This window comes from Acinonyx jubatus, chromosome A3, assembly GCF_027475565.1.
Source record: "Acinonyx jubatus isolate Ajub_Pintada_27869175 chromosome A3, VMU_Ajub_asm_v1.0, whole genome shotgun sequence".
In the NCBI taxonomy this organism is placed as follows: domain Eukaryota; kingdom Metazoa; phylum Chordata; class Mammalia; order Carnivora; family Felidae; genus Acinonyx; species Acinonyx jubatus.
The window spans coordinates 102,117,410-102,131,623 of NC_069388.1; the positions used below are offsets into that span (position 1 = coordinate 102,117,410).

Below are 14,214 nucleotides of genomic sequence, written 5' to 3' on the forward strand. Positions count from 1 at the left end.
TGCTTTGGTGCTGTCTGATTCGGGGTGTGTGTGGAGTGGGGAGCTCTATGGATGTGTGGGCGTCAGTGGTTGATGTAAAATTTATTTCTTATTCTGAGTCACAGCAACTAAATTTGAAGGCCCTGTAGAAACCCTTATACATATTACCCAGAAAACGTGCAAGATTTTTCACGGGAGCTTTGTGCAAAATATCAAAAGCACAACTCTCATGTCCACTGATGTTGGTTATTAGAATGGCTATGTAGATGGGGACATATACACATGATTAAATATTATAAACAAAGAGAACAGTTCTTCATCCACACACATAACAGCTGAGATGAATCTTAGACACAAAATAGAGTGAAAACAGGAAGCTACAGAATACCACATACGCTACCCCTTACTTATCAAGCTTAAAGACAACACTAAAAAAATCAATAAAAACAAGCAAAAGCATGGATCCTGAAGCCAAACCACCTGCATTCAAATCCTAGCTCTGTCACTCCCTAGCAAGTAACCATGGGCAAAATAACCTCTATGCCTCAATTTCCTCATCTGTGAAATGGAAACAGTAACTTACCTCATGGGGGTACTTAGGATTAAAATCTCTGAAGTGCTGGGAACAGAGGACACACAACGAAGGAGGCACAGGAGGAGAAAGAACAGAATTAACGGTGTTCTGGTTCTCAAGTTGGGGAGTGGGTGAACGAGCACTGATGCTACCACAATCGTGCATTGCTCGTCCGTATGGAATATTAAAAATTTCAATAAGAGTGGTCGTGCCACGACGAGGCTCCATGCACTCAGGCTCGATAGTAAGACACTGGGGGCCAAGGACGGTCACAGCCTGAGCAGTCACGTACCTGGTTCTCAGCTTGTCACTCCCAGACTCAGCCCAGTCTCGGAACACGGGGGAGAGTGGCTTCTCTTGATGCTGTTTGGTACATCGAGCCAGCAGTTCCCGCACCACAACCTATGCAGTTTATCACTTGTCAGTCATTTGTCAAGAATGTAAAGAGGTGCTAGGGTGTCTTTAAATGCTGGAGCCAGAGAAGGGCTAGTTGCTTCTAGCAAACTCCTTGAAAGGAATCAAATGCAAACCCTATCCTTCCGGAGGTCTCTGTCTCCCATGGCCAATGTGTGGTGCTTATGCTCCACTGTCCATCCCTCCCCTATGGCCAACTTGCCTAACTGGCTAACTACCTACTGCTCTCTCGCCCACCTGAGACATCAGCCTTTAATGCCAGTCCTGGGACCAAGCAGTTGAGTCGACACTTCAAATAAAACCTACTTGCCTTCCCTGAACCAGACAGACGGATGGTCTATTTTCTTTTTTGCCTCTAATATTCTATGGCTGATGAGGCCTTTGGGGAATAGTATTAAAATGTACCCATAAAACAAGCTCCATCAATCCTCTCCCTCGGCAGCTTGAAAGTTATAAGTTGGCCCTAACATACCGCATGCTTTTCCAGTTTTGTTAAAAAAAAAAAATGATGTCCGTGTCTAGCCTGCTACAGATAGAGGTGCACCCAACAGTCGGCAGCAACTGCTAGATGTGTTGGTGAGACCACCTTGGACCAACCTGCCTGCCAAGCCTCTAGCTGACTGCCATAGGGTGAGTGGGGCCAGGCCAGGCCAACAGAAGAACGACACCATATGAGCCCAACCCAGACCAAATTGCTGACCCACAGAACCAGGAGCTAACAATTGTGTGCTGTTTTAAGTTACTCAATTTGGGGGGCGCCTGGGTGGCTCAGTGGGTGAAGTGTCTGACTTTGGTTCAGGTCATGATCTCACGGCTTGGGGTTTGAGCCCCACATCTGGCTCTGTGTTGACAGCTCAGAGCCTGGAGCCTGGTTCTGAGTCTGTGTCTCCCTCCCTCCCTCCCTCCCTCCCTCCCTCTCTCTCTCTCTCTCTCTGTACCCTCACAGGTTGTGCTCTGTCTCTGTCAAAAACAAATAAGTAAATAAACATCAAAAAAAAATAAGTTACTCAATTTTGGGATGATTCGTTAGGTAGCAATTTATAGGTGATTCAATCACATATAGAACTACCTTTAGAATATTTCCTTCTTTCAGCCGTAGCAAGCTCTTACTCGACACATCCCCAAAGGCAAGGGAATTAAAAGCAAAAATGAATTACTGGGACCTTATGAAGATAAAAAGCTTCTGCACAGCAAAGGAAACAATCAACAAAACTAAAAGGCAACCAACGGAATGGGAAAAGATATTTGCAAATGACATATCGGACAAAGGGCTAGTATCCAAAATCTATAAAGAGCTCACCAAACTCCACACCCGAAAAACAAATAACCCAGTGAAGAAATGGGCAGAAAACATGAATAGACACTTCTCTAAAGAAGACATCCGATGGCCAACAGGCACATGAAAAGATGCTCAACGTCGCTCCTTATCAGGGAAATACAAATCAAGACCACACTCAGATATCACCTCACGCCAGTCAGAGTGGCCAAAATGAACAAATCAGGAGACTATAGATGCTGGAGAGGATGTGGAGAAACGGGAACCCTCTTGCACTGTTGGTGGGAATGCAAATTGGTGCAGCCACCCTGGAAAGCAGTGTGGAGGTTCCTCAGAAAATTAAAAATAGACCTACCCTATGACCCAGCAATAGCACTGTTAGGAATTTACCCAAGGGATACAGGAGTACTGATGCATAGGGGCACTTGTACCCCAATGTTTATAGCAGCACTCTCAACAATAGCCAAATTATGGAAAGAGCCTAAATGTCCATCAACTGATGAATGGATAAAGAAATTGTGGTTTATATACATAATGGAGTACTACATGGCAATGAGAAAGAATGAAATATGGCCCTTTGTAGCAACGTGGATGGAACTGGAGAGTGTGATGCTAAGTGAAATAAGCCATACAGAGAAAGACAGATACCATATGTTTTCACTCTCATGTGGATCCTGAGAAACTTAACAGAAACCCATGGAGGAGGGGAAGGAAAAAAAAAAAAAAAAGAGGTTAGAGTGGGAGAGAGCCAAAGCATAAGAGACTCTTAAAAACTGAGAACAAACTGAGGGTTGATGGGGGGTGGGAGGGAGGGGAGGGTGGGCGATGGGTATTGAGGAGGGCACCTTTTGGGATGAGCACTGGGTGTTGTATGGAAACCAATTTGACAATAAATTTCATATATTGAAAAAAATAAAATTAAAAAAATTTAAAAAAAAGAATATTTCCTTCTTTGTTTCAGATACATTTATGTTTCTATAGAGATTATATAAAATGTTGTATATACTTTCAGTCAACAGTATATCTTAAGTGATATTTTTGGTTCACACTGCTGTCTCTGATCCTAATTATCTGTTTAATGGCTGTGCAATATTTTTTGTTTGGAACCATCACAGCTAATTAAAGATTCCTATTCACTTATTTAGATTGTTTCCAATTTTATACTGTCATTAATTTCATATCAGTATATTCAGACGAATAGCATTCATTGTCCCTTTTTTGTTGTTGTTACTACCTGAGAATAAATCACGTGACCTCATGTGATGCAAAGATCCTTATAAAGGACCACCCGGCCTATAAGAAAGATGCTAGAAAATTGTCAAGGCAGATCTGCCTAGGGGAGCTTTATTGGCAGTGCTGGGCAGAGCCAGTCATGCAATTATTCATTGGCTCGTCTTAACCAGCAGGGGATCGTGCCACATCCAGGGTCCTGTCAAAACCCATGTGGTCAAACCCATGCAGCCAAATGATAGCCCAGAGCCTAACTCATTTATACCAAAGCTTTCAGGTTCTTCCCATCCCAGGCCCATGGAAGGACTAAAGTCCCTTGCTCTCTGAAGTTAGGGGTGGCCACAGAACTTGCTTCAGGCCAGTGACGTGCAAGCTGGTCGATGTTCCCAGTTGTGACACGTCCCTATCCCTGGGCTTCGGTCTCTGCTGGAGGCTGCCATGGTAATCCCATGCACTGGCTTCCAGACATTGTCTTACTGTGTTGTTATGTTTATTACAAATTCCTTTTGTTTCTTTGAAATATTGTCTTGAATTCTTGAGATTATATCTCCAGATAAGTTATAGTATCCATGATTTCATTTCAGGATAGTAGAGGGGGTATTACAAAATATTGTTTACAAAAAAGAGGGCATTAGGTCCAATATATTTAAGAATCACAGTACTGTAGGGGCACCTGGGTGGCTCAGTCGGTTGAGCGTCCGACTTCAGCTCAGGTCACCATGTCGCGGTCCGTGAGTTCGAGCCCTGCGTCGGGCTCTGGGGTGATGGCTCAGAGCCTGGAGCCTGCTTCCGATTCTGTGTCTCCCTCTCTCTCTGCCCCTCCCCCGTTCATGCTCTGTCTCTCTCTGTCTCAAAAATAAATAAACGTTAAAAAAAATTAAAAAAAAAAAAGAATCACAGTACTGTATTATGGGTCAAAGGACATGAACATTTTTATGTCTGCTGCTATACAAAACAAGTGTAAACATCAAAACACTCCCAGCAATGGGAAAAATGGGAGGGGAGAAATTAACTAACTTTAAGTAGAATTCAAATTATACAGTGATCAAGTTTGCTTTCACTGACACATCGCTAGGATTAAGTGTACATTCTTTGTTTTTGCTCATCTATTAAATTTATGATGGCTATAATTCCACATCCCTTGTGTTACAAGAGCAACATCATTCCAAGCATTAAAAATTCCTTTCTCTGATTTCCACCCTTCTGTATCTTTACCTTCCTCTATTTTCCTTCATAGCAGTAATTGCTGCCTGATGATAAAGAGCAAAGCAACTTGTTTCTCGGCTTCTTATCTTTTTACTGCCTGTAAGGTAAATGCCAGGTCACAGTTGGTTCATTCTTATGTCGTCAGACAACGGGCAACACGGAATGGAAAGCGGAAGGATCTTTCTTGAATGAATGAATAAATAAATCAATCCCCTTCCTGTTTTCAATATCTCATCCAACCTGCTCCATTCCTTAATCATTTCCTTTCCTTTTTGTCACTACTTCCACCTTTCGGATTTAAGCAACTTAAATTGGAAAAAAATAACTCACCTGAGCTAGAATTAAAATTAGAATGATACAATAATCCAGCTCAGGGGCTAAACTTAAGAGAAAAAAAAAAACAGACAAGTTGGGCGCTGGCAGATCGGTCATTTTGGATCTTTGCTCCCTTTTCTTTCCCTTTTGTTCCTGGCTCTTGGCTTCTTTCCTCCTTTTTTAGGTCACGAGACAAGAAAATATGATGTAAAAACAAGTTTATTTCCTGCTGTTGATACCCCTTGTTGAGAGATTAAATGACTAAAGCTATCAGCTACCATGCTGTTTGGGCATTACAGTCTCTAACTCCAACACTTTATTTGATAAATGACCAGAGAGGCAAAGAAATCAGTCACCATTTTGACTGGGCATGCCATGAAGATGTGCTTGTTTTCACTCATAGATGTGCTCCTAAATACATTATAATATGCTATGGTGTGTGTGTGTGTGTGTGTGTGTGTGTGTGTGTGTGTACACATACATATACACATATTTTAACTTCCTATTTTAAAATAATTATAGACCCACAAAAAGTTGAAAACCTAACATAGTACAGAGAGGTTTTATGTAGTCATCACTCAGATTCCTCCCAAAGTGATATCTTTCACAGTAATAATGACTACCCCAAATCAGGAAATTCAATATAATCTTTACACATTGACTATCTTAGTTATAGTAGAGATTTCATTATTTAAAAATGAACCCAGGGAACCTCAGTCGGTTAAGCATCTGACTCTTGATTTCAACTCAGGTCATGATCTCATGGTTCAGTTCACGAGTTCAAGTCCCACGCTGGGCTCTGCACTATCAGTGCTTGGGATTCTCCCTCTCTCCCTCTCTGTGGCCCTTCCCCATTTACACTCCCCCCCCCCCGGTCTCAAAATAAATAAACTTAAAAAAAGAAAAAGAAAAATGAACCCAGTAGTAGATCATTTTGGGAAGTGAAATATTATCTTGTAATACAAGCTATTACACCCTTATCTAAGTCTGGTGTTTTGAATACTTACACAAGATTTTCTTAAGACAACTTGTGATGTTATTTCTTTCTAGGTGACTGTTTTCGTGGTCATGTTGTTTCTGTGGTTATCTGCACAGTTAGTTCTCTGGTTCTAAATATGAATACTCTTTTTCTTCCATATACTTGATTAATTCCCAGCGCACCTGCTCAGGAACCCCTTTCTTAAGGGAACTCTAGGGGCCTGAGTAGTCAGAACAGCCATGTTCTTGCCTTTTAAAAAAGATCCCATCTGCAGGAGGAATCACGCTAATCTACAGCCAACATTTGGAAACTATGAGTCTAAGCAATTGTGCAGAATAATGACATCATAAACATGCATTTATAATGAATATCATATGTATCAGGCAACAGTGATTATATAGCATCAATAAAACTTATTTTTTTTTAGGTCAAATGGCTTTTCAAGGTACCTATGAAGCAACTAGCATTTCTATATACTAAGTACCTCACTGATTTATGCCAGGTACAGTGAAACTTGGATGAAAAAGTCTTAACAAGTGGTATCGGCTGCCAAGACAGAAATCCTGAGAACCAATTAGAATGGAAAACATGGTGTCTTAGGAAAACCCCCCAGATATCATCCATTATGTAACAAGGACGAGCCAGGAAGTGGGGCTGCACTCAGGCTTGAGCCGTATAGGGGGATGGAGCCACTCAAAGGGGCAATACTTATGGCATTGGGGTCCCAAATCATGCCCTAGGCAGGACTGGCTATGTAATTTGGAGCCCAGTGCAAAATGAGAATGCAGGGGTCCCTTGCTCAAAAATTATTAAGAATTTCAAGATGGTGAGAGCAGAGTATTAAACCAAGCATAGGCCCTTCCTAGAATGAGGCCTCATACAACTATACAGGTTCCACCCCACAAAGCTGGACTTGGCCCTCAGGACCTCAGTAGGATTGCCAGACACAAATGGAACTGCGTGTCCTGTATCTTTATTACAACTACATCTGGCAACTCTAGGTTCCTGAGGACAGCTTAGGTGCCACTCAGGGTGTGAGGTTGTGAGAAAAAGCTAAGTGGACACGATTCTCTAAGCCCTTGACTTTTTTCCTCTTTAAGGTGCTAGACATCCCATCAAAGTGAGATTTCTTTGAGGAGAATCTTTAAAAATTCCCTGCCCAGAAGAAAAGGAAGGAAGAAAGGGAGGGAGGGAGGGAGGGAGGGAGGGAGGGAGGGAGGAAGGAAGGAAGGAAGGAAGGAAGGAAGGAAGGAAGGAAGGAAGGGAAAGGAGAGAGGGAGAGAGGGAGCCAGGGAGGGAGGGAGGGAGGAAGGAAGGAAGAGGGAAGAGGGAAGAAGAGGGAAAAGGAAGGCAGAGATAGGAGAGCGAGGAGAAAAGAGGAAGAGCTATTTTAACAGATAAACCCACATGTACGATGCCATGAGTAATTGCTGGGCCTTCAACATGGATTTGAACTTAATACTTTAGGAGGATGGATGAATCCAAAGCAGTGATATAAGCTCAGCAAAAATTCAAGCACTGCTCAGTAGAACTTAGGAGTGATCAGTTTTCGGGAGGTTTTGTTGTTGTTGTAGTTGTTGTCGTTAAACCTGGACCAAATTTAACTTATTTTCCCAATGTCTCCTCCCAGTAGGAAATAAAGTACATCTTTGTGGTTTTCTTCCTTCATCCCACCCACATTTATGGAGCACACACTGTGTACAAGGCACCTACTGTCTATATTGAGTATAGTGGGGATCACAAAGATGAATAAGAAACATCTGTCCTTCAAGGGGCATGGATAAGCTTTATTTATTTGTTCATTCATTTGTTCAGTACCTAATGGTAACAGCTGCCTTTTTTTTTTTTTTTTTTTTTTTTTTTTGGGTCATCTAGTAAGACCAGGAACTGTTCCAAACTCTGTAAGTGGAATGATTAATTTAATCCTCCTGACAACTTTGGGTAGAATCATCCCATCACCTAGAAAGGCAACTGAGGCCTAGAGAGGTCAGCCTGCCAGGGTCACACAGCTAGAAAGTGGGTGGCACTAGGACTTAAACCCAGGGTCCACCTGTTTAATAATCCCACACCTACACCGCACCTCCTGGGTGGCAGGTTCTGTGTTGGGCACTGGGGATACCAAGAGAATGCTAGAACCCCAGAATGCTGGGGAGACAGGCAGGAACGGTCAGTAGGACAGAATAAAGGGATGAGGGTGACAGAGGAAATTCAAAGGCCACTGGGCACATGGTTTGTCTCCCTCTTTCTCTGTTTGAAACATTTTTCCCCTTCCCTTCCCCCATGGTCTTCTGTTAAGTTTCTCAAGTTCTACATATGAGTGAAAACATATGATATCTGTCTTTCTCTGGCTGACTTACTTCACTCAACATAATACCTTCCAGTACCATCCACGTTGCTACAAATGGCATGATTTCATTCTTTCTCATTGCCAAGTAGTATTCCATTGTATATATAAACCACACCTTCTTTATCCATTCATCAGTTGACAGAAATTTAGGCTCTTTCCATAATTCGGCTATTGTTGAAAGCACTGCTATAAACATTGGGGTACATGTGTCCCTATGAATCAGCACTCCTGTATCCTTTGGATAAATTCATAGTAGTGCTATTTCTAGGTTGTAGGGTAGTTTTCTTTTTAATTTTTTGAGGAACCCCCATGCTGTTTTCCAGAGCGGCTGCACCAGTTTGCATTCCCACCAACAGTGCAAGAGGGTTCCTGTTTCTCCACATCCTCTCCAGCATCCATAGTCTCCGGATTTGTTCATTTTAGCCACTCTGACTGGCATGAGGTGGCATCTCAGTGTGGTTTTGATTTGTATTTCCCTGATGATGAATGACATTGAGCATCTTTTTCATGTGTCCGTTGGCCATCTGGATGTCTTCTTTAGAAAAGTGTCTATTCATGTCTTCTGCCCATTTCTTCACTGGATTGTATGTTGTTTGGGTGTTGAGTTTGGTAAGTTCTTTATAGATTTTGGATACTAATCCTTTATCTGATATTTCATTTGCAAATATCTTCTCCCATTCCATCAGTTGCCTTTTAGTTTTGTTGATTGTTTCCATCACTGTACAGAAGCTTTTTAACTTGATGAGGTCCCAACAGTTCATTTTTTGCAGGAAGGGAACTCTTAAAAAGCTTACCCACTTGTCGGCACTCCCCCCTCCAGGGATAGGCACAACCTCATCTATCAGCTTCTGGGGCCATGTTTGCGAGAACAGCAGCTTTCAAAGGAGGTGAGCAGGCTAAGGCTAGGAGGTCTGCAACCTACCGAGTGCCAGGCCCTGTGGCTCAGTGCACCCCACAGACATGTTTTCTTTGACCTCCTCCTCCCCCACCATGTCACATTAAAAACCAATGATGTGTTTCCTCTTCTCTTGAAAAATTGGAATTTATGGGAAGCCTGAACCCATGTTCCCTTAAGGCAGCAGTCTGTGGGAAGTAAGTAGCAGCAGCCTCCTGGAGAGGGGCAGGGGCCCACATCTGCCCCAGTTCCCCACTGCACTCTGAGATTTCAGGGGCCTACTGCAGTTACATAGATCTCTGCCTGGCTCTGAAGACCCTTGATCTGGTGACCCCTGGTGTGAGCCTCATCCAAGGATCCCAAGGATCCCTATGTAGCCAGTTGTAGGGAGCCTGGGGATGGGCCCCGACTCCCACTGCCTAGCCTCATAAATCAGCCATCTGTGGCCAGCCCATTTCTCCCTGAATGGTGGAGCCCAGCTCAGGAGCATACCTACCTCGCAGGACAGATGCTACTGGTCAGCTATCTGCGACTAGCTGCCATTGACCCCCACATAGTCTTTTCTTTCTGGCCCACACCTTCTCTCACTAAAGAGGTGGAAAATGCCCAGTGCTCACCCCCCCCCCCCCCCCAGTTCCCCTGCAGCTAAGGCATTGGCAAGCTACACAGTCCTAGCCAGTGGGACCTGAGAGGAATTTAGCGGAGGGCTTCTGCACAAGGTTTCTGGAATGTCCTCTAAGATGCAGATGAGACCACCCAGGAACCACTCCTGTCACTGGAGTTGAATGCTAGAAAGAGGCTTGGGCCTTAAGGACAAACAGGCCACTGAGTCAGCTCTCGGGTTACCATGGAGGATGATACACGTTCTTATGGTGTAGAGCATGTTGGTGTGTATTCTATTACACCAGTGGGACTGGTGTATTCTATTACCAGTGGGACTGGTAGTCCCACCGGCAGCTGGGTCCAAGTTGAACTCTCTGACTAGTTTGTCCATGTTCCCCTGTACAGGGCTGCTGCTGCTGTCCCAGGCCTTCTCAGCCCCATCCTCCAACCCTTGCCTCCCCTCCGGCTCCACGCGCTCATATCTGCCCCTTGAGGCCAAGTTTCCCTGTAGTGCACCACACATGTGTCCAGCTTCTCCTGAAGTCCACCCCCTAACAACAACAAAATGTCCAGGGTAGTTGGAAGAGATATTACTGGTACACTTATTTTCTTCTATTTAAAAGGTAAAGCAACTGAAGTTTTAAATCTGCAGCAAAAGAAATAAATGGGAATACGGAGAATGTTAAAACGAAACAAAAAAGAAATCCGATGAAGTTTTCTACATCTTGAGTAAGGCACAAACCCCTTCTGAAGGAAAACAAGAATTCTCCTTAGCCCCCAATGTTGACTTAAGTTGTTTCAAATTATAATGTTCCTTAAACATGTTCAAACATTTAACCAGATATAAACACCTTATGTTTGTGGCTCTTGTTCAATTATAGACTATGAAATTAAATACAAGCAAAACTATAAAACTAATGAGATTCACATCAACAGACCTAATAACATGTGGCAGACTGTTTTGCAGCATGAACTTGGCCCTCCCTGGCCGTGGGGTTCCTATGGATGGGCTATGCCCCATGCCGCTGGGGGCTGCGGGGAAAGGCCCTTCTCCTTCCAGTCTCTGACTACGAAACCTTCCGCTAACAGCACATCATACCAACCCGTTGGCCTTCACCTGGCACAAAGACCTTGTTTTAGTCATAGAAAACCTATATCAGTTCCTTCTTCGTTGGTTCCTGGTGACCAAGGTGAATGTTATTTGGTGCCAAAGGGCTTGCAAATATGAAGACGAAGGCCAGCATCCCCTGGCAGTCTCTGGTTTTGTGGTTGTTATCCAGACAACTGACATAACTCACTTAGATTATTTCTGTTTAGATTATCATCAGAATTAAAACAAATAATTAACACAGTCTTATAAAGAACTCATAGATCCCAACTTGAAAAACAATGCCAAGACCAATCTCACTGTACAGAAAATGAAGCCACTTTGGGGAGCAGAGAAGGAAAGGTAAACAAGTAGGCCAGATTCAGAAGGCTCCCTTTCTTCAAAATCTCACACGTGGGGTCCTCGAGGACAGGGTTCAATATTTAGCTGCTAAAACATCTGGTTTTGAAAAAACAATGATGCCAGCTTTGTGTATCGGTCATTGGATTTTAAAAAATAGAAAAACAGAATGCCTGTTCAAATTACTTTGGTTAGCTTTTCTAAGAGGGCATCGTCCCCAAGTCCCTCCAAGTTCCCCCTAATGATCACATTTTGTAAATACTTCATATCAGTTCTATCCCCTAAGCAGATCTTCAAGCTGTCCTCCTCACTCCATTTCAATGCCACCACACTGGCCTGGGCACCACCACCTTCCTGGAGGGTGAGACTTGGCCCCAACCCTACTCTTGGCTGCCCCACCCATAACCTTCACATCCTTCACTAGGCAGCCTCTGCCTACCTCTCTGGTCTCATTTCATGCACTTCCCCTTAATTTTTACTGCCATTATCAGAGGTGATTCTGGGCATAACCCTATCTGCAGGTCTTGGGGAAGATCTCTTGAACCATTTGCCCCTGATTCTGCTGGGTCCAGCAGGCCCTCAGCCTACCCCTTTCTTCCTTCTCCCCAAGAGCACTCAGAATAAGAAGGCAGCTGATCCTTCAGGTAAGCAGACATGTTATCCACAGCCCCATCAACCCCTGTACCAGCCACTCCTTAGACCCCTGCTTTTGCCATCCAGATCTCAAGCCCTTTAGAACTGGTGCTCCATGACCCTGCGATTGGGTTTGACCCAAATTTCACCTTTGATTTTAGGGGTATCTGCACTTTTCTCCTTCTGTCATCTCAACCTCACCACCTGCTGCTCAGCTACAACCAGAAGGTTGGGACCCCAGAGAGAATGTTCTTTCCAGTTTACTGCATGGGTCCTTCCAGGAACAGGGGGAGTCCAGGTTCAGCCAATGCTCTATCCTCATCTAACATCATACTGGTCCCAAGGCCCCATTCTAACCCCCGAGGCCCCAGCTGTCTAGGAGAATGTGGAATTCTCTCCAGTGGTGGAGGGGGGAGAACACTAGGGCTGGAGGGTAAGGGGTGTGCATGCATGTGCGTGCGTGCGCGCACGCGTGTGTGTGTGTGTGTGTGACAGAGAGAGAAACACACCGGCCTTTGTTCTCTCTCTCTCAGACAGGTCTTCCTTTTTTGTTACTCTTCATTCCTTCTCTTTCCTCACTTCTTATACTTAAAGGAGGGATTTTTTAATGGTTTTAAATATACCCAATTTTTAAACTTCAGCCATACTAAGTGGTCTTAAGTAAAAAGTAAAAGTCTCTTGCCCAATCCCTTTTCTCTAGGGCCTCACTCCAAAAACAACCATTTTTAAGTGGGTTTTGTTCTGCTAGAAGGAGAAGCTTTCAAGTGTCAAGGTGAAACAGATTCTCATGTCATGTTTTAGTTTGCTTCGTATCTGGAGCATGCTTCTTTTGAGTGGTTTTATTTTTCCTGGAATCTTAATGGATTCCCCCCCACCCCATCACCTTGTTTCAAGAAGAAACATATGCCTTTTCCATCATATCACTAAGATTTTCCTATTTCTTAATCATTCTATTTGTTGAACCGAAATAATTTCCCTCTTGAAGCCATTCTTTTGATCCCTCTGACTTCCTGTTCTAATTTGGACTAATCGTGTTCCAGACTTGCCACACAACTACTGTCCAGGTATTTCTTTATACATACTCCCCTGGGATTAGCTCCAGAAGGCACACATTTCTTTATAATTCTTAATTCCTTTTATGCTTTTCTGCAGTTCGTTGACAAGTAATACTTTTCAGGAAGTACATGGCAGGTAAACTTACTGAGCAACTGAATATCTATACGTCTTTATTTTGTCTCATATTTGATTAATAATGTGGCTACCTATGAAATTTTACATTCAGAATAACTTCATTCCAAATTCATTTTTTTTTTTAAGAAATCTCTACACCCAACATGGAGCTCAAACAACCCCAAGACTGAGTCACATGCTCTACTGACTGAACCAGCCAGGAGCTCCACTTTCTTCCAAATTCTAAAAGCATTGTTTCATTTTATTTTAGACTCTTGCCACTCAAAATGTGGTCTGCAAGCCAGCAGTCTCAGCAAGGAGCTTGCTGGAAGTACAGAACCCCAGACCCACCCCAGAATCTGAATGTCAACTGGATCTCTAGGGATGTGTGGGTGTGTTAGACTTGAGAAGTACTGTTTCAGCCTTCAGCACTGCTGCTAAGAGGACTGAGTCAATCTGCTCTCTTTTCTTGGTAAGTAACCTGAAGTTTTTTTCAGTCTAGGATTTAGGGACTTTCTCTTTGTCCTTACCTGGTGATCTGAAATTCTCCAGGCTACTTTTAGGCTGTGACCTTTTCCATTAGGTCCTGCCAATTTCAAGACTTGTGGCTGTGACCTTTTCCATTAGGTCCTGCCAATTTCAAGACTTGTGCCTTTCTTCAGATCTGGGGGATTTTCTGCTTTTATTTCTCTAATTTTGTCTGCCTCTCTGTCTTCTCTGTTTTCTCTTTCAGGAATGTCATTGATTTCCCTGTTTGATCATCCATATCTTTTAGCCTTTCCCTTTTATTTCCCTTCACTGGTTTTTCTGATCTTCATTCTGAAAAAAATGTTTTTTCAATTGATCCTTCAGCCCTTCGATTGGATTTTTAAAAATTTGCAAACGTCTAACTTTAATTTACTGTGTTTCTCTGCACTGTGGTTACTATGGTTTAATGTAATGCTCATTTTTCATAGCAGGCTGTTCTTCTTTCATGGATGCAGTGTTGTCACACGTCTTTAAGGATACTAATTCATTTTCATTTTTCTGTTTTGTTTCTTCCAGTGCCAGCAGTTCTGTTTGTTCATCTTGCTCCTTCTTTATGATATTGTTGATTTTCCTTAAATGTCTGATCATCCTCATTACATAATATCACAGAATTATTGT

The 14,214-nt window shown here is 43.1% G+C and overlaps 1 protein-coding gene across 1 annotated transcript in view; it reads right to left on the minus strand.

The window, feature by feature from the left end:
- ACOXL (acyl-CoA oxidase like) overlaps window positions 1-14,214 on the minus strand; it is a 368,132-nt gene that overhangs the window by 115,241 nt on the left and 238,677 nt on the right. Inside the window, 1 exon segment of the mRNA XM_053200963.1 lies at window positions 846-955. Within this exon segment, the coding sequence (XP_053056938.1) occupies window positions 846-955 (110 nt within the window).